The sequence below is a fragment of the Meriones unguiculatus genome, chromosome 1, assembly GCF_030254825.1.
Source record: "Meriones unguiculatus strain TT.TT164.6M chromosome 1, Bangor_MerUng_6.1, whole genome shotgun sequence".
In the NCBI taxonomy this organism is placed as follows: domain Eukaryota; kingdom Metazoa; phylum Chordata; class Mammalia; order Rodentia; family Muridae; genus Meriones; species Meriones unguiculatus.
The window spans coordinates 180,424,140-180,442,742 of record NC_083349.1 but is presented as its reverse complement, the minus strand read 5'-3'; the positions used below and the strand labels follow the sequence as shown (position 1 = coordinate 180,442,742).

The 18,603-nt window shown below is 45.2% G+C and overlaps 2 protein-coding genes across 9 annotated transcripts in view; both read left to right on the top strand.

Moving 5' to 3' along the window:
* Nucleotides 1-14,845, top strand: part of Kmt2a (lysine methyltransferase 2A) — an 81,837-nt gene extending 66,992 nt beyond the window's left edge. For all 7 annotated transcript variants that reach the window (XM_021637959.2, XM_060372787.1, XM_021637956.2 and 4 more), the window contains 8 exons: nucleotides 790-854; nucleotides 2,908-3,078; nucleotides 5,148-5,222; nucleotides 6,674-6,848; nucleotides 7,003-7,110; nucleotides 8,307-8,390; nucleotides 8,988-9,117; nucleotides 9,981-14,845. In XM_021637959.2, the coding sequence (XP_021493634.1) occupies nucleotides 790-854; nucleotides 2,908-3,078; nucleotides 5,148-5,222; nucleotides 6,674-6,848; nucleotides 7,003-7,110; nucleotides 8,307-8,390; nucleotides 8,988-9,117; nucleotides 9,981-10,256 (1,084 nt within the window). In that variant the 3' untranslated portion in view covers nucleotides 10,257-14,845. The remainder of the gene's footprint in view (nucleotides 1-789; nucleotides 855-2,907; nucleotides 3,079-5,147; nucleotides 5,223-6,673; nucleotides 6,849-7,002; nucleotides 7,111-8,306; nucleotides 8,391-8,987; nucleotides 9,118-9,980) is intronic.
* Nucleotides 14,846-15,245: 400 nt separating this feature from the next.
* Nucleotides 15,246-18,569, top strand: Ttc36 (tetratricopeptide repeat domain 36). 2 transcript variants are annotated; one of them, XM_021637962.2, is made up of 3 exons: nucleotides 15,274-15,465; nucleotides 16,382-16,570; nucleotides 18,237-18,569. In XM_021637962.2, exons 1-3 carry the CDS (start codon nucleotides 15,357-15,359, stop codon nucleotides 18,497-18,499), a joined length of 561 nt encoding a protein of 186 aa, XP_021493637.1. In that variant the 5' UTR covers nucleotides 15,274-15,356; the 3' UTR covers nucleotides 18,500-18,569. The 2 variants fall into 2 exon arrangements, with proteins under 2 accessions (XP_060228847.1, XP_021493637.1); XM_060372864.1 differs by lacking the exon at nucleotides 16,382-16,570 and having other exon boundaries at nucleotides 15,246-15,465.
* The last annotated feature ends 34 nt before the right edge of the window (nucleotides 18,570-18,603 follow it).

Below are 18,603 nucleotides of genomic sequence, written 5' to 3'. Positions count from 1 at the left end.
AGTAAATCGATTCCGCTGTATTTACTGTTCTTATTTTTTCGCTTAGTTGTTTTTATATACCTCCTCCCGGGCTGACATGTGTCCATGTTGTGTTCCAGTTGTTTCTTTGCTGTTGTTAATCTTTAGTAATTTACGGTGATTTACTAGTTGCTATAGTAACTAGTTAGCCACATGCCTATTAGTATGTACTTGGACTGTTTGGGAAGGTAGTAAATTTGAAAAGATGAAAATAGATGGTTCGTGCAGCTTACCTAGATTTTCAGTTAAACCAGCTAAGTTAGGTAAATTCTGCAATGCTGTCCTGAAAAGTGACTTTGTACTTATGTGTACTGTAAGATTGAGAAAAATTTTAGAGGCACAATCCAAAATCTCAAGATCAGATACTGCCAGTGTTTGGGAAGAAATCTCATAAAACATGGTCTTAGGGCTGGAGAGATGGCAAAGTAGTTACAGGTGCTTCCCGTTCTGACAGCACCTGTACCTGGCCTCTCTAGCTTCTGTGGGTACCCATGCAGTCACTGCACACAGGTACACTAAAAACCTTAAAAACTGGATGACCTACGCTTGATTCCTGGATCTCACAGTGGAAGGAGATGTTCAACACCCAGGCATATACACTCACCCCCCCCCCAACACTAATAAATAAAAGATTTTAAAGCACTTTATGTTCATTTTCTTAGTAGATGTTTTAAATAACTGACAGGATATATGGCAGATTGTGAACAGTTTTTATCTTTGAGTCGAAACCATCTGGCCTCCCTTCTCATGTCTGGTTTTATTTTCATTCAGACCAGTGGCTGCTCTTCCAGAGATTAAGGCAACACAGAATCCAGCAAATGAGCAAGAAAATGCAGGTATGTGGTTGATTACTAGGTTATAGTAGAGAACTCTAAAGTTATAAGAACTGTTTAAAAATCATACAGGCAAGCTAGCCATGGTGGTGCACACATGTAACCCCAGCACCTGAGAAACTGAGACAGAATTGTGAGTTCAAGGTGAGACTGAGTCACATAACAGGCTTGAGGGCAGCCTGTGCTACCTAAAACACAAGAGAATTGCCTGCATTGTCTTCTGATAGTCTAGATGGGAGGAAGCAAACCAAAGTCCCAAGAAGTTAATAAGTGTAAAGTCATAGAGTAAAACTTGGTCCAGCTGTCTTCAATTGTGCTGTCTGTCATTACCTGTCAGGGGTGGATCCTCTTTTGCTACACTAACTTGAAGGACATTGACATTTTAGGTAGCTGGTGATAACCTTTAGTTGTCTATTGAGTTGTTTCTCATATCTAAATGACATCTTAGTGTAAATTCCCTTTGAGAAACTAGAGCAATCTCTCTTAGGTAGTTAGATTTGATGATGAAACCACATGCATCTCACAGCTCTTTGGATATGGCCTAGTGCGACTTGCCACTTTACAATTAGCATAGTACACACTCTAGAACCCAAGCACTTGCTTCAGGAGACAGAGGAAGGAAAGTTGGCATGAGTTTGAAGTCATAGTAAGGCCCAAGTTAAGCCTGGACTTCAGAGTGAGCTGTTGGAAAAGTAAATAGAGTTGGGCAGTGCTTGGGCATGCCTTTAATCCCAGCACTTGGGAGGCAAAGGCAGGCAGATCTCTAGGAGTTTGAGGAAACTCAAATTCTGTCTCAGCTTTCTGGTCTACAGAGTGAGTTCCAGGACAGCATGGCTACACAGAGAAACCCTGTCTCGAAATAGAAACAAAGTGACTTTCAGAAGAAAAGGACTTAGGCTTGAGATTTGGGCTGTTACCATATCCTGCTGGTTGGCCAGGTCCTCAGGCCTGAGTTCTGATTACAGGCAGGCATGGTAGCTGAGTACAATCTCCAGAACTAGACAGGTTCAAATCCCATTACTTTAGCTGTGTGAACCTGGCTTTTACTTGGCCTGCTTCAGTTTCCCCGTATTTGTTTATATTGCCATTCATTCATCTCATTGTGTTATCCTAGTTGACCTAGAACATTAGGGGTAGCCCAAACTACCATTGAGCATCTTCCCTCAGCCTCAGAACAGTAAGGATTATAGACAGGCATCACCACACCCAGCTCAGTTTCTTACCTTTAAAAAGGACTCAGGCTGGCCTTGGTATCGCAGGAGCACTTGAGAAGCAAAGACAGGCAGCATGCTCTACATAGCAAGCTACAGGCCAGGCAGGGCTACATAGTGACCTTATCTCAAAAAAAAAGGGGGGGGGCAATTGTAACACATCTCAGTGGTGGTGGTGGTTGTGAGGCTTACATGAGATAATGTCACATGGGTGACATTCCTAGGAGAGTATCTGAGACATAATTAATGATTCACATAGAGGAAAGGGGATTTTTGTTTGGCCTGGCCTTGACCCTGTTGAGAACGGTTATGTATGGGGAAAAAATAATCATGAATACACCAGAAGCTTTGCTACAAAAAGATCTATTAAATACACCACTCACACACACACATGTTCCCACACTCACTCACACATGCACACACTGTTTTAGTACTTGGTATTGTGACCCAGGACAAGTTCCTTGAGCCTCAATGCTCTTACTGGTGAGTAGGTATAGCACCAGCTACAGCATGTCCTCAGAAATGGAGGTGATGCGTGTAGAGCAAGTGGTTCTCAACCTTCCTGATGCTGTGGCCCTTTAATACAGTTCCTCATGCTGTGGTGACCTGCAATCATAAAATGATTTTCATGCTACTTCCTAACTATAATTTTGCTACTGTTGTAAATCATACTGCAAATATCTGTGTTTTCCAGTGGAGTTAGGTGACTCCTAAGAAAGGATTGTTCTACTCCCAAAGGGTTTGCAACCTACAAGTTGAGAACCACTGGGGTAAAGCATTCTGCATATAGCACTCGGTGCACATTGGCTTTAGCAAATACTTTGGCCCTTGTTTTCCCATCATAGAACCTAAAGCTGCAGAAGAAGAAGAAAACAGTTTCAGCTCTCCACTGATGCTTTGGCTCCAGCAAGAACAAAAGAGGAAGGAAAGCATTACTGAAAAAAAGCCCAAGAAAGGACTTGTTTTTGAAATTTCAAGTGATGATGGCTTTCAGATCTGTGCGGAAAGTATTGAAGGTGAGTGGCTTGTTAGGACAGCGACTTCTCTCTGCAGGAGAAGCTTGCCTTGTTGAAGAAGCAGCTGTCATTCTTCAGAAGCGTTAAGAGCTACAGGTTGTGTGGCACACTTAGTGGCACTGCTCTCTGCAGTTTATCCCCTACCCCCTCCCAAGCACCCACAGTGCATCTCTTCCCCACGGGCTCTCATATGTGCTCTCTCTGCTGTGCTCTCTGGCTCTCTCCTGCAGCAGATCAGCCATCCATGCAGCTGTTATGGTCTAGTATCACTCATGTAGCCCTGAGCGCTTCAGTAAAGGCTGGGACTTCACTTGCTCGCCCCTAGCTTGTTAGGTGTTCACTAGCTGTTGGAGAACTAGTGAAGACCTGCTAGGCAGTTAAGTACTTGGGATTTTGAAAGAAATGAAAGCTCACTGTGGGTGAGTCAGGGTTATCCAAAACCTAGAAAGATGACCAAAACAATAGATCCAGTTAAAGGGAGAAGTGGAATTTGGATTAGCTGAAGAAGCATGCAGGGAACTTTCCATAAAGAGAATGGAACGTTTTTAGAAAAACTTTGGTTTGGAGTATTGTTGTATGGGTAAACAACTTTGAACAGTGAAAGGAAAATTGGAAGGTGAGTTGGACTACAGTTTAGTCCATAGTGACAAATTATGAGACTTTTGAAATTTGTGTGTATAATAAAAGCAGAAATTCAGGAAGTTCAGCATGCCAGCTCCTTACAAGACAGGCTGGAACCAGGCCTGGTACAATTTAGTGGGACCTTTTCAAAAATGAGTGAATAAGTGAGTGAATGAATGATGTATGAATCAATAAAAAAAGGGTTGGGGTACAGATCAGTGCTCACCTTTGGCTTGATCCCAGCACCTTAGAGAGTAGGAGAACACTGAGTCACAGACATTGGGAAGCATAAGATTTATTATTATTATTATTATTATTATTATTATTATTATTACTGTAGTAGAGACCAGGTAATAATGCCCACAGGGAAAAGAAAAGAAGGGAAAGTGCACAGACTTGGTGACTGTGTGGCTCTGAGAAGTAGAGAGAACAGTCAGTGATACTTTAGACCTGGACGTGACAGTACAGGCTTCTATCCTAGCTGTTGTGGCACCTGAGGCAGACGGTTGCTTGAACCTTAGAATTCATTCAAGACCAGCCTAGGCAATGCAGTTAAGACAGCTTAAATTAATTAAATAAGAAAGAATTTGAAAGTATGAGTCCTGAGCTGGGAGTGGTGGCACATGCCTTCAATTTCAGCACTCAGGAAATAGAGGCAGGTAGACCTCTGTGAGTTGAAGACTAGCCTGGAGTGAGTTCTAGGAGAGCAAGGGCTACCCAGGGAAACCCTGTCTCAAAACAACAACAAAAAAAAAACCCAAAGTCTGAGCCCTAAAAGTACAGTGATAAACATGTGTAAAGATGTGATAAGGCTGAGTGCAACTAGGCATAGTGGAGCATACCCGTAATCCCCGCACTGCTGAAGCATAGCCAAGAAGATTGTCATACATTCAAGGCCAGTTTGGGTAACCCAGTAAATTCCAGGCTAGTCTGGGCTACAGTGTGAAACCTTATCTCTATTAAAAACAAAAGGAAAAGGGATCATAATGAACTCTGTTCTTCTGTGTATTGACTTTTGTTATTGAGACAGGGTCTCACTATGTAGCCCTCACTGGCCTGGAACTCACTGTGTAGACCAGACTTACAGAGATCTTTCTGCTTCTGCCTCCAGAGAGATGAGATTAAAGGTAGACACCCCCACACCCATCCCTGCTTACCTTTTTAAAAAATTAATTTTAAGGTTAGGTGTGGTGATGCATCAAGGGATATGAATACTTTGGGGGTTCAGAAAGTACGAGTGTCCTTGCTATTCTGGCCTGTAGTAAAAAAGAAACCCTGCTGAATAGTGTATCTGGCTGCTTCTCACATACTGAACTGACTTCGAGAAAAATAACAGCACTGATATCAGAAGCAGCGTGATTCCCCCACCAGTGACCATGCATGCGGGTGGCAGTAACGCATGGTGGCACCAATTCTTTTCCACCTACAGTTTTCTTGTTTGCTTTCAGATGCCTGGAAGTCACTGACAGATAAGGTCCAAGAAGCACGATCAAACGCCCGCCTGAAGCAGCTCTCGTTCGCAGGTAAAGGCTGGTGCTGTTATTTTGCTATAGCCTCCAAATATTCTGGCAATTTGTTAGTATAAGTCACAGCATTGAATCTAAAAAAAATAAAAACTATTAAAAAAATTTCAAGATGTATTTTTTTACACCTTTAGGATGTAATTTATATACCATCCTTTTTACCCATATAAATATAATTCAGTGATTTTTTTTCAGTTGTGTGTTACTGTCTTATAACCTAATCCCCGTTCCTAGCTCTGGCATCTACGGATTTGCCTAATCTGGATATTTCATATAAGTGAAATTCTGATCTGTGACTATCTTCTTTCAGTCAGTACGTTTACAAGGTTCCTTTCTATACTGGGGTGTGTAGCCCAGTGGTTACTCCTGAGAGGCTTGAGTCCCATCCCTAACTCTACATTCGAAGAGTTTCATTTCAAAATGAGCCACAAGCATAAACCTGGTATTTCATGGAATTGTATATGATCCTAGTACAAGCACAATCCTAAAATGGAGATCTTATCCACAATATTCTGTCTGTATCTAGTAATAATGTCAGAACATTTTACAGTATTGGGGATTGAACCCCCTGGGATGTCACGCATACTAGGCAAGCACTCCACACAGCCATATTCAGAGGCATTAAAAAGTCATACTTTAGTTGAAATATCATGTACTTAATAAAAAGGTATAGAGCATTAGCTGTTTGCTACTGTTTCTTTTCTTTGACTGGTTTTCTTCCCTTTAAAAATACTTTTCATGCAGCTGGGCACTGTGGCACATGCCTGTAATTTCAGTACTCAGGGAAGCAGAGCCAGGCGGATCTCTGAGTTTGAGGCTGGCTAGTACTACACAGAGAAACCCGTCTTGAAAAACAAAAACAAAAAAACCACAAACAAACAGAAATTTCCGCCATCCGTGGCAACAGATTTGTAGAAATGTTTTTATAAAATAAAGAGAAAATTTTAATGCTTACACCATCTGAGGCTGAGGAAAACAAAGCCACTGTGAAGTATATCGCTTTACATTCACTGTAAAAACCCCAGCACACTAGCTATGTGACCTGGGGTATGTTAAGTGCTCTAAGACTAAGCTAGTTCACTCTCTTTAAATAAAGCTCAAGTAACAGAGTGCTTACCTAGAATATACAAGGCTCTGGTCAGTCTTACCAAAAAGGCTGATGATTCCTACAGTGGTGGACACTGTGAGCATGAAATGGCTTATGGAACGTCTATACATATGGCACACAGAAGTCAGGCCGGAGTTTGGTATGAGCAATTTATGGTAAATATTCATCTATACTGATAGATGTATCTGGCATTATTTCAGTAGCATTCTGGTGTTAATTTCTAAATAGTCTGGTGTCTCTGACCCTTGGGTAGTCTCTGGCTACCCAACACAGCCATGTGCTAACACTGTGCAGCTTCCTGTTGGCTGCACCACTCTCCAGCCAGGTGCCTTCCATCCTACAGGTGTGAACGGCTTGAGGATGCTGGGGATTCTCCATGATGCAGTTGTGTTCCTGATTGAGCAGCTGTCTGGTGCCAAGCACTGTCGGAATTACAAATTCCGTTTCCACAAACCAGAAGAGGCCAATGAGCCTCCCTTGAACCCTCACGGTTCAGCTAGAGCTGAGGTCCACCTGAGGCAAGTTCATTTTGTTTTATGATCATTTCATATAAGTGGTTGCTTATCTAAAGACAGTTCTTGTCACAGTTTGAGATCTTCGGTAATAATGGTACCATCTTTACTCCTGCACTAGAATGTTTCTCTAAAAACAAACTTAATCTTTTGGCTCCAGGAAGTCAGCATTTGACATGTTTAACTTCCTGGCTTCTAAACATCGACAGCCTCCTGAATACAACCCTAACGACGAGGAAGAGGAGGAGGTACAACTGAAGTCTGCCCGGTAAGTCATGTCCAATCTCCTGACACTGCATACTCTGGCAGCTCTTCCATTGAACATGCGTTTAGTGTAATACACTTTAGACTACTGCCTCTTGTAGTAGGCTGTAGCGTGACAGTCATTAAGTATTTGGAAATTTGTTAGTAGTCTTAGAACTCCTCTGTTCAGCTTGTCGGGGTGCTACACACCTGTAATCCCAGGATTTGGATTTTAGCAAGAGGATCTCAGGTTTAAGATCATCCCCAATGGCATTCTGAGCTTAAGTTGAAAGCCAGCCTGGGCTACAAAGACCCTTTCTCTACAAAACAATATAAAAATTATCCTTTCGGGCTGGCTCAGAGGTTAAGAGCACTGTCTGTTCTTCCAGAGGTCCTGAGTTCAATTCCCAGCAACCACATGGAAGCTCATAACCATCTATACTGGAATCTGATGCCCTCTTCTGGCATGCAGATGTATGTGCAGATAGAACACTCACACATAAAATAAATCAATGAAATGAAATTTAAAAAAAAATCCTCCTTTCACCCCAGTGCTTCAGGGTACTGTCTGATGGGATGGCAGTTCCTTGGGTGACATTTGGAAGACGGAGACATAGTTTACACTGTAATAGCAATAGCTGAATGGTAACAAAAAGAACATAAAATAGAGCCAGGCATGGTAGCTCACACCTTTATTTCCAGCCCTCAGGGAGGCAGAGCTCTGTGAGTTTGAGGCCAGCCTAGTCTATAAAGCAAGTCCAGGCAAGGCCACACAGAGAAACCCTGCCATGAAAAAAAAACAACAGAAAAAAAAGAAAGAAAAGGGAAAAAAAAAGATTATGAAATACAAGAAGTTTGAATAGTTATAAGATGCATGTTTTCTTTAACAGTTTGCTATTCTAATAGCTATTCATATATAGTCACCATTGTCCTAAAGAGCTGTGTGTGTTGATATGGAGCTAGTCAGCATGGGCCCGCGCCTGTGGTCCCAGCACTCAGGAGGCTGAGGTAAGAGTATTGCCTCAAATTTGAGGCTAGCCTGGGCCACAAAGACCTTGTCTCAAGAAAGCCCAAGATGAGTTCAAATGTGTTGACTTCTCAGAGGGCAGAGACGGGAAAGTCTGAGGTACTCTTAGCTGATCCTGAGCAAGTATGCTCACTCTGTAGGAGTCCTCAGTTCCCTCAGAACACTGAGTTCACAATGGCATTCTTCTCCCTTAGGCGGGCAACAAGCATGGATCTCCCAATGCCGATGCGCTTCCGGCATTTAAAAAAGACTTCTAAGGAGGCAGTTGGTGTCTACAGGTAGGGCTGCGGTTATAGAATGTCAGAATATTAATATTTTTCCAAGCAACTCTAGCGGGATCTCTCTCCTTCAGTCATTGAGGGATTTACTGTACGTATTGTGTCTGACGTGTCATACTCCTACAGCTCTTGGTGCTAAACAAGAATCTCACTTTTAGACTCTGCTGTTTCAACTGACTGCAGCGTGGAGAAGTCATTGGTATTCAGCAATTTGTCAGTACAGTTAATACACACAAATGAGATAGGGCCAGACCTCCCTCCCCCAGGTGTCTGTCTGTACTGGACACCAGCAGACTTTCTTCACCTACTCACACAATTAATTTGAAAGTTTGGTGTCTTGGTGTCTGGAGAGATAGTTCTACCATTAAGAGCACTAACTGCTCTTGCAGAGGACCTAGGTTTGGTTCTTAGCACCCACATAGTTGCTGACAACTCCATTTCTAAGGAATCCAGTGCTTTCTTCTCACCTCCATGGGCAGCAGAGTGTCAGAATACTAATATTTGCCTATGTATATATGCTTATGTATGTACATGCAGGCAAAACACTCATACTCATAAAAATAAATAAATCTAAAAGTGTTTGTCTCTGTGGCCTAGGTCTCCCATCCATGGTCGGGGTCTTTTCTGTAAGAGAAATATCGATGCGGGTGAGATGGTGATTGAATATGCCGGCAATGTCATCCGCTCCATCCAGACTGACAAGCGTGAGAAATACTACGACAGCAAGGTGAGCGCTGCGGCTCACTCCTTAGCTTCTTCTCTTTTGCTATAGGAAGGGGCTGGCAACTCCAAGCATGCTCCTGGGATCCAAAAGAAATAACAACATGCCTTCACTCCAGCGGTGGGTGGTTGATGTTGTTGTTTTGTAGGCCACAAAAACTTTTAAAAACATACTGTACATCTTACTTTGTGATGAGCTGCACAAGTGTTCTGAACTCCTAAGGATTATTAAATAAAGGTGCTCTCTGATGATTGGTCTATAGATCCCAGGATCAAAAGTACATGGCTACAGGAGTTTCAGGTTTTTATTGTGACGTTACAGTCTTCCTGTAGTATAGCACTTATAATCTCGAGACTCCTCCTCAAAGCATGTTAAAAAAAAATAGGTACTAAGAGAAATTTGTAAATTTTAAAAGAAAAAATTTGAGAAGAAATTTGGCTCCTCTTTGGCTGTAGGTAATATCAGGAGAGCAGAGGAACTGTTCTTAAACCTGAGTGATGATGAGTTCAGCCAGGTATGATGTCATCCCAGCACTTGGACTGGCGTGGGAAGCCTCAGGTTCAAGGCCAGCCTGGGCTACATAGGGAAGTCCTATCTCAAAATTAAAATGGCTCAGTGGTAAAGGTACCTGCTGCCATGTCTGACTACCTGAATTATGTCCCCAGAACCCGTGTGGTAGAGGGGGAGATGTGATTCCTGAAAGTTATCCTCTGACGTTATCCACCCACGTCCCATAGCACTTGAAGAGTAAATTCAGGGCTGGGAATGTGGCTCAGTAGTAGTGCAGTGTTTGCCTGTCTGGCAGTCTTTAGGTTTGATTTAGTGAATTGATAGATAATAAAATGGCCCTTTTCTTTCTTCATGTGTAGGGCATTGGTTGCTACATGTTTCGAATTGATGACTCAGAGGTGGTGGATGCCACCATGCATGGAAACGCTGCCCGCTTCATCAATCACTCTTGTGAGCCTAACTGCTACTCCCGGGTCATCAATATCGACGGGCAGAAGCACATTGTCATCTTCGCCATGCGTAAGATCTACCGAGGGGAGGAGCTCACCTATGACTATAAGTTCCCTATTGAGGACGCCAGTAACAAGCTACCCTGCAACTGTGGCGCCAAGAAATGCCGGAAGTTCCTGAACTGAAGTTGTTTATCTTCCTGTGATGGAGTACCAGGACCCAGGGCCATCCAAAGCCATGCTGAAGGACTGCCCATCAGCTAGGAGCTCCAGGATTGAGCGGGCAGTTGCGGGTCCTCTGGCTGAGCACCCTAATGTCCCATGTATACATCATGTGATCATAGTCTTGGAGAGAGGGGTGTCAGAGACAAGATCCACAGTTGGCTTTCTCCTGGGGCCTCTCTGGTTGTTGTCAAACGTGGGAAATGGGTTCCTGGGATATTTGCCTGGAAGGAGCATGAAAGGGTTATTTACAGTGGGCGATGGGGTCTGAGCGTATCCTCAGAGAGCAGTTGTCATCTTCACCATAGCCCTCTCCCAAGCCCTAGAAGCAACGGGTCAGACAAGACCCCAGATGTAGGGCTGGTGGGATACCTGGTGGTTTGCCAGTGAGGCCTGACCTGTGGCCATGTGTTGAACAAACAGATGGTCTGGTGGTTTTCCCTACTATCTGCCCACTTACGAGTTCACTTTGGTTGGGAGACGGTTTCCTAGCACCTCTGGTGTCAAAAGGCTGTCTTGGGGTTGTGCCAATTAATTACCAAACATTGAGCCTGTGGCTATAAGTGGGAGTGTTACCCTGTGAGCCTTATCGCAGCCAGTGACCTTTCTTGACGATAGGAGCGGCTCCCTCTTCATCCCTTCTTTTTATTCCCTTTTCCCCCTCCTCCATCCTTCATCTGCTGCTTTCCCATTCTTCTTTCTGGGTAGCAGGACATGCCTCCCTGCTCAAGGACACTCCCTATTGGGTATAGGAAGTGCATACAGAAAGTCCCCTGAGCCTATAAGCACTCCAGGTGGAGAAGTGGACAGGAGCCATTGGCCATAACCAGACCGAATTTGGAGATCTCATAAAGCTCCATTGAGATTTTTAAAGAGATACATGCAGCAAGATTTTTTTTTAAAGAAACAAAAAATAAGAGGCTAAAGGATACTTAAATAGGATTTGAGTCATGCAGCAGCCAGAGTATAATAACCAGGATAGGCCCCAGCCCTTCCTAGGGCATGCTTACTTTCTTTTCCCTTGCTTGAGGCATAGGAAGATGAATTTCCAGATGGCCAGTGTCCAGCTGAAAGAACACTAACCAGATTTCAAGGCCCCAAACTTGGGGGCCCAGACTGCAAATGTTGAGGGACCTGTGCCACCTGTGTGCAGCCTGTGGCTAAGCAAATTTAATGACACTACTGCCCTGATTACTCCTTAGGATGTGGACAAACAGCAGCAAATATTTCTTTCTTCCCCCAAGACAGTGTCTTGAACCTGTTAAATTAAGTCATTGGATTTTACTCTGTTCTGTTTACAGTTTACTATTTAAGGTTTTATAAATGTAAATATATTTTGTATATTTTTCTATGCGAAGCACTTCATAGGGAGAAGCACTTATGACGAGGCTATTTTTTAAACCGTGGTATTATCCTAATTTAAAAGAAGATCGGTTTTTAATGATTTTTTATTTTCATAGGATGAAGTTAGAGAAAATATTCAGCTGTCCACACAAAGTCTGGTTTTTCCTGCCCAACTTCCCCCTGGAAGGTGTACTTTTTGTTGTTCCATGTGTAGCTTGTTTGTGCCCGTTGACATAAATGTTCCCTGGGTCTGCTCTTTACTGTAATGGAGAAGGAAGGTCACCCGCTCCATTAGGCCACTGCCCTCCATGGCCAAGGGATGAGGCTACAGTAGTACCTTGGCACACCAGTTTCTCCTCCTCTTTGCTGCACTACCCCTCCTTTCCCTCTGGATCAGCACCAGAGTGCCAAGTGGCACACTCCAGTACCTTCACCTTTCTCCTTCAGAGTTAGCATCCAACAAGTTGGCAACTTGACATTTGCCATCATAGATCATCTCCTTTCCTTCTCTGCCCACCAAGTCCTTGTACCTGCAAAGAACCCACAGACCGCCTCATGCCCTCTTGGGGGCGTCCTGTTGAACCTGAAGCACAGTATGACCACTCACGATCAAGCAGATCTCTGCACCTGCCACAAGGTTTCAGGGTAGCGTAGTCCAAGTGGAGGGCGGGCCACCCTTTCTCTGATGGAAGTCAGCAAAGCAATATGATGCAGCCCAGAACTCTGCCAGGACTTGTGGCTCTGCTGTGCCTTCCATCCTGGGCTCCCTTTTCTCCCATGACCTTAAGAACTTTGTCTGGTGGCTTTGCTGGAACATCGTCACTGTTTCCACTGTCGTGTGGGAAGCCCAGCACTGTGGCCAGGATGGCAGAGGTTTCCTTGTCATCGGAGAAGTGCCAGCAGGGGACTGGGGAAAGCACTCTACCCAGGCCTCACCTCCCAACCCTCCTTTGCCCACGAACAAGATGCAGTGGCCCGAGGGGTTCCACTAGTATCTGGTTTCTTTCTTATTGCACTGTGTGAGGTTTTTTTGTAAATCCTTGTATTCCTATTTTTTTTAATGAAAAATTAAGCTGCATTTGTTACTGAAACGATTAATGCACTGATGGGTCATGCATTCATCTTGAGAGAGACCCAAAGGCCAGTCAGAGGGTGGGGAAAACTCAGCTAACAGACCTAGTTACTGCCCTGCTAGGCCGTGCTGTACTGTGAGCCCCTCCTCATCCTCTTTCTACAACCCCAATCCCTGAGGACAGGGGGAACCACCTTTCCTCCTCCTGCCAGCTGCAGATGGTTTGCCTTGCCTTCCCACCCACTGTCAACCACAGAAACAAGAAATCCCTCTTTTCAGCTCAGCCTTGAGTCCATTGCCAAAATTCAGCATACCTGCCAGCAACTTGGGGGATAAGCCAGAGTTCCCCACAAGAGGGAAAAAAGGCAACAAAACAAAGGCACAGCTGTCTCCAGAACACGACTGACTTCATTTTGAAAGTGACCAAGAGAACCTCCGCACAAAAGTGCAGGTTGAGGACTTGCGCTGGGTCATTCCCAAGAATCCCCCAAGGGGCAACCCACATCCCCAGGAGTGACAGCTGCGGACCTCATAGGTTCTCGGAGAGCCAGCTCAGTTCAGCTTTGCTGCTAGAACCTGTTGTGGCTGCATTTCCTGGTGGCCAGTGACAACTGTGTAACCGGAATAGCTGCATGGCGCTGACCCTTTGGCCGGAACTTGGTCCCTGGGCTCCTTCCTTGCTGCCACCGTGTCCAGCACAACACCCCATCCTCACCCCTATCCCCCGTTTTTAGACCAATCAATTAAGGGGGAAGCCTTGGTACCTCTTAGGTTTTCAACCCAAACTCCTTTACCAGGACCCAGCTCACCTCTGTCAACCACCCCACCCCCCCAGCCTCACCCCGGCCAATCCAATGAGCGCCATGCAGCAACCTTGATTTAAAGAAAAGAAGAAAAAAAAAGAAAAAAGAAAACTGAAAATGAAAAAAAAAATACAACACACATACAAAAAAATCTTTTAATGAATGTATCTTTCTTAAGGACTGATGCTCAATCAAATACCTGAAAATACTAAAGGTCAGAGCCTCATCAGATGTCAACTTTTATTGGCTTTGGGATTCTTTTTCATAGAAACCGTTATTTTTTGTTTGTTTGTTTGTTTTTAAGGAAAAGCGGGTCATTGCAAAGGGCTGGGTGTAATTTACGTTTCCTTTCCTTCATTTTAAAGCAATACAAAGTTATTGAGCAGATAGTTTTGTGCCGATCATGAATACCAGTCAAGTCTCACACTCTGAAAACTTGCAACCCTTTTTTTGTTTGTTTGTTTTGGCTTTCAAATAAATATAAATATATATATAGGAACTAATATAGGAATGCACCATTGTAACAAAGCCTAGTTCAGTCCATGGCTTTTACTTCTCTTAACACTATAGATAAGGATTGTGTTACAGTTGCTAGTCAAGGCAGGAAAATGTCAGGCTCCTGGTGCCTCTGATTCCTACTAGGGATAACTGATGCCTGTCCCCAAAATCAGAGTGCAATGCAGAGATGGTGTCACCTGGGTTCTTCCTGCCTGTGAATGTTGCCAGTCGGTACCTGTACTCCTCGTCTCTCTACTTTCGGTTATGAATGTTGGGGTTACCACCTGCATTTAGGGGAAATTGTGTTCTGTGCTTTCTGGTATCTTGTTCTGAGGTACACTAGTTCTGTCTTTCAACCAAGAAAATAGACTTGTGGTGTTTCTTTTCTTGAACTTTAACAGTCTCCTTAGCAAATACAGGTAGTTGAATAATTGTTTCAAGAGCTGAACAATGACAAGCTTCGTTTCTAGAATAAGACATTTCTCAACAACTGTATCATGTATAACGGATCTTTTGGGGTTTTTGTTTTGTTTTGTTTCCCTTTTTTTTTTTTCCTTGTGTTCTTCCAAGCTTCTGGTTAGAGACAAAAATGGGGGGGAGGGAGGAAAATGTGTCTAAAGTCCATCAGTGTTAACTCCCTGAGACAGGGATGAAGGAAAATACTTTAATAGTTCAAAAAATAATAATGCTGAAAGCTCTCTACGAAAGACTGAATGTAAAAGTAAAAAGTGTACATAGTTGTAAAAACAAAAAAAAAGGAGTTTTTAAACATGTTTATTTTCTATGCACTTTTTTTTATTTAAGTGATAGTTTAATTAATAAACATGTCAAGTTTATTGCTGCACTCTGATGAGCTTCCTTTTGGCCTTGGTGGGGTGGAGAAGGGAGGAGCTTGTGAATGGGTAACCTGGTACCTCCCAACCTTCCTTCTTTAAGATGGAATCATGCAGTTCCCTTGCCAGCGGCGTACCCCTTCACTGAGCAGTGATGTGTGTCGAGGACCCAATGGGTTCTGGTAGAAGGACTCCATTACTGTCTATTTCCTCTAATAGGTTAAGAACTGGTTTTTAAATAATAAAAGCATATTGATACTTTCCATGATCCACTCCACCTTAAGGCTGAAAACAGGGTTTGTTTATTCTGTATTGGAGGTGAGGGTTCAGTTGTTTTAAAAAAAAAAAACAAAACACTAAGCCAAGGTCATTAGCCCTGGCCACTCAGACTGAACCAAGGATTGGAATTCACCCCTCCCTACTCGGGGGCAGTCCCCAAACAAAACCACCTCTACCTTGTCCCCATCTTCCCTTATACCCTGAGTTGCTGTTTGGGACTTTGGAGCCAAGCACCATGGGAACTCCAAATGATCAGGCAGTGTTGCAGGCCATCTTCAACCCTAATGCCCCATTTGGAGATGTTGTTGGGTTGGACCTGGAAGAAGCAGAGAAGGGAGATGAAGGTAAGCTTTGACATTGGCGTCTACCCTGTAGGCTTTCCTATAGGATGTGGTGAGGTCAAACCCTTCATTCCGCGCTGAAGAGATTGAGGTTAGAGAGGTCCTCTGAATTTCAGTGCGCCCAGGTCAGGTGTTGGCAGGAGTCGCTCCACCAAGAAAAGGCCAAACTCAGTCGTTGAGTCTCAGACCTCTAAACCTACCACCAAAACCTCCCGTTAATCCAAGCTTAATTGTGCTTGCTGACGACAAATTCTCAGATCTTTGACACAGGGCTTGTCTCACACATACCATTCCCCTAGCAAGGAAGGAAGGCAAACAACAGAATGGCGGCTTACTAAACAGGCAACGCTTCCTTTGCTAAGCACTGTTATAAGCCAGATGCTGAGCTAGCTCTTCCAAAGGAACAGCATGACCCAGGGCCTGATAATGATGTTTTGGGCTCTGCTTCTGCAGGAGTGAAACCTGATCCGTACTGAAGCTTTAGGCCAAAATACTGAAGGACCGATCGGGAGTGACTTTCACAACCTGGGATGGTTATGGTGGCTTTTGTGTCAGAGGCAGCATGTAAAGCAAAATGAGGACAAGCCAAAAAGCCAAGGAAAAGGGTTCAAATCTAAGCTCCACAACCTGGGGCTGTGGTGTAGACCAAGTCACCAGTGTGCAGACTGTTCATCTTCTCTTGGCCAACAGGAGCCACTCCAGTCTTTCTCAGGTGTCTTAGCCAGTTTTAGCTCCCAGTTTTACGGACCTCCTCAGCTACTCCTACACCCCCACACACACACACTCTGCATGTTACCCCTGCTTTGACCCACACCCAGGCAGCTCTGGTTCAGGTGTCATAGTGCCAAAGCCCACAGTGACATTTCAGTTTTCTTCCCTGCTGTATATCTGTCCCCATCTTATTTCTTCCCTGATGTAGATGGAGTTTTCCCTCAAGCACAGTTGGAGCAGTACAAGGCCCTGGAGTTGCAGGGAGTGAGGGCGGCAGAAGCTGGGGATCTCCACACAGCCCTGCAGAAGTTTGGTGAAGCCATTTCCCTGCTACCCGAGAGAGCCTCTGCCTACAACAACAGGGCCCAAGCCCGGCGGCTCCAGGGGGACGTGGCAGGTGAGGGCAAGGCACCAGAGAGCCTCTACAGAAAGGACCCCTCCCATGAAGGGCAGAGCTGAGTTGGTTGTGGCATAAGAGCAAAGGAAGATGGGAACTAAACTCCCTGGCACCCCTGTTGTTACCTACAAAATCTAAGATGGTGTGTGTTCTGCTAGCTTTATGAGACTATTACGCTCTGCTCATGGACCAAATGGTGGGGCTCTAAATCCCACGAAACTGCTCCCCAGGGAGCTCATAATTAGGTAGTTGCAGGCAAATTTGAGAGGGAGCAGCATGGGACCTGTTCCTGAAGGGCAAGTACTGAAAGATGAAGAATTGGTTGATATAGTTCCTAGCAGCCTAGAAAGCATCCATAGGCCCTGGGGAGCTTCAGATCTCCAGGCCAGGCTGGCTGGAGTAGGCCCCATGGAAGGACAGAAAGCTGAGGCCTGTAGAGGTGGGCAGAGACCCAGAGGTAGCAAACTAAAAGTGTGAGATTGAGAAGGGGGTTGTCACTTGGGGAATTTGATCAAACCTGATATATTCAGATTTCTGCTCCCGGAATGGTGAGCATGGGACAGAAGGAACAGTCCTAGCAGTTGGAGGCCAGGTGGATGTGAAAGTGTAAGCCAGAGGCCTGGTAGAGAACCAGGTTGTAGATAGGACTAGTTGGTGGGGATGTTCCTAAAACCTAGAGAATTTGGACTCCTCCTAATGGCAGTAGAAGATGCCCAAGAGCTCTGCCACAGGCTGTTGGTGACAACCTACAGATGGAAAGTCCAGAGGTACAGAGGTGACTCTACCTGGATTCCTGCAGAGTAGCTGTGGAGAAGGAAACTGAGCAATGGCTGGTCCCAGAATTGCTCAGTCTGCAGTCTGGGTAGAGTAGGGAGCATAGCTCTACTGTGTTTCCAGAGCCAGAACCAGGAAGCTCAGCCTTTCTCCGGGACAGAGCTGAGCAGTGCAGGGTCCTGGCAGCCTCTCTGGGACACTAGAGAATACAGGTTGAAGCAGGGTTCCAAAGAAAGCAGCTGGGGGACCCCTAAGCTGGCTGCCTAAGGTTCCAGCTGAGTTCTGAGACTCAATCCAAGTACGTTCCTCTGAGAATCACAAAAATAAAACAGTGCAGCCAGCTCTGGCTCCATGACCTTCTTCCAGTGAAATTAGATACACAGCAATGAAGACCATGGAGATAATGAAGGAGAAAATGGGAAGAGCACCACCCTCAATAGACATTGAAAAAGAGGAGACTGAGTTTATAGCAGGAAACAGTTGTATATCTAGTGATCTATATATATATTTTGAACTCTAGGATTCACCAGGCACCCAGTAGGTGCTAGGCTACTTGTGTGACCTACAGCTATATGGCAGTTGGCAGATTCACTGACATAATGACCAAATCCTCTAGGCAACATTTACGTTTGGGTCCAACAGTGGTAGAACATACCAGGAACAAGGCCAGGGGCGAGCCTTGGACTTTGATCTCAGCTTTGCCCTTGGACTGCCCCCAAGCCAGTTCTATCAAACCTTCATCTCCTTGTTAGGAATGATAACCCCTCGTTGCTCAGAAGTCTGCTGAAAGAAGGCAGGTTCTGAAAGGAGAGGATGGGCTGCTCCGCGCGATGGGCTGGGATTCAGATGCCAGCACCTCGCTGACCCCGCGCCCTTCCCCCGTCGCCCACAGGCGCCCTGGAGGACTTGGAGCGCGCGGTGACGTTGAGCGGCGGCCGGGGTCGCGCCGCCCGCCAGAGCTTCGTGCAGCGCGGGTTGCTGGCGCGATTTCAGGGCCGGGACGAAGACGCCCGCAGGGACTTCGAGCAAGCGGCGAGACTGGGCAGCCTGTTCGCGCGGCGCCAGCTGGTGCTGCTCAACCCCTACGCCGCGCTGTGCAACCGCATGCTGGCCGACATGATGGGGCAGCTGCGCGCGCCCAGCAACGGGCGCTGAGCACGGCCGCGGGATGATGGAGAGGGGGACCCTGACCCAACCCGGACCCAATAAAACTTCCGGTACTCATCGACTGCTTCTGTTTTGTTAGTCCGCCCGCTCAC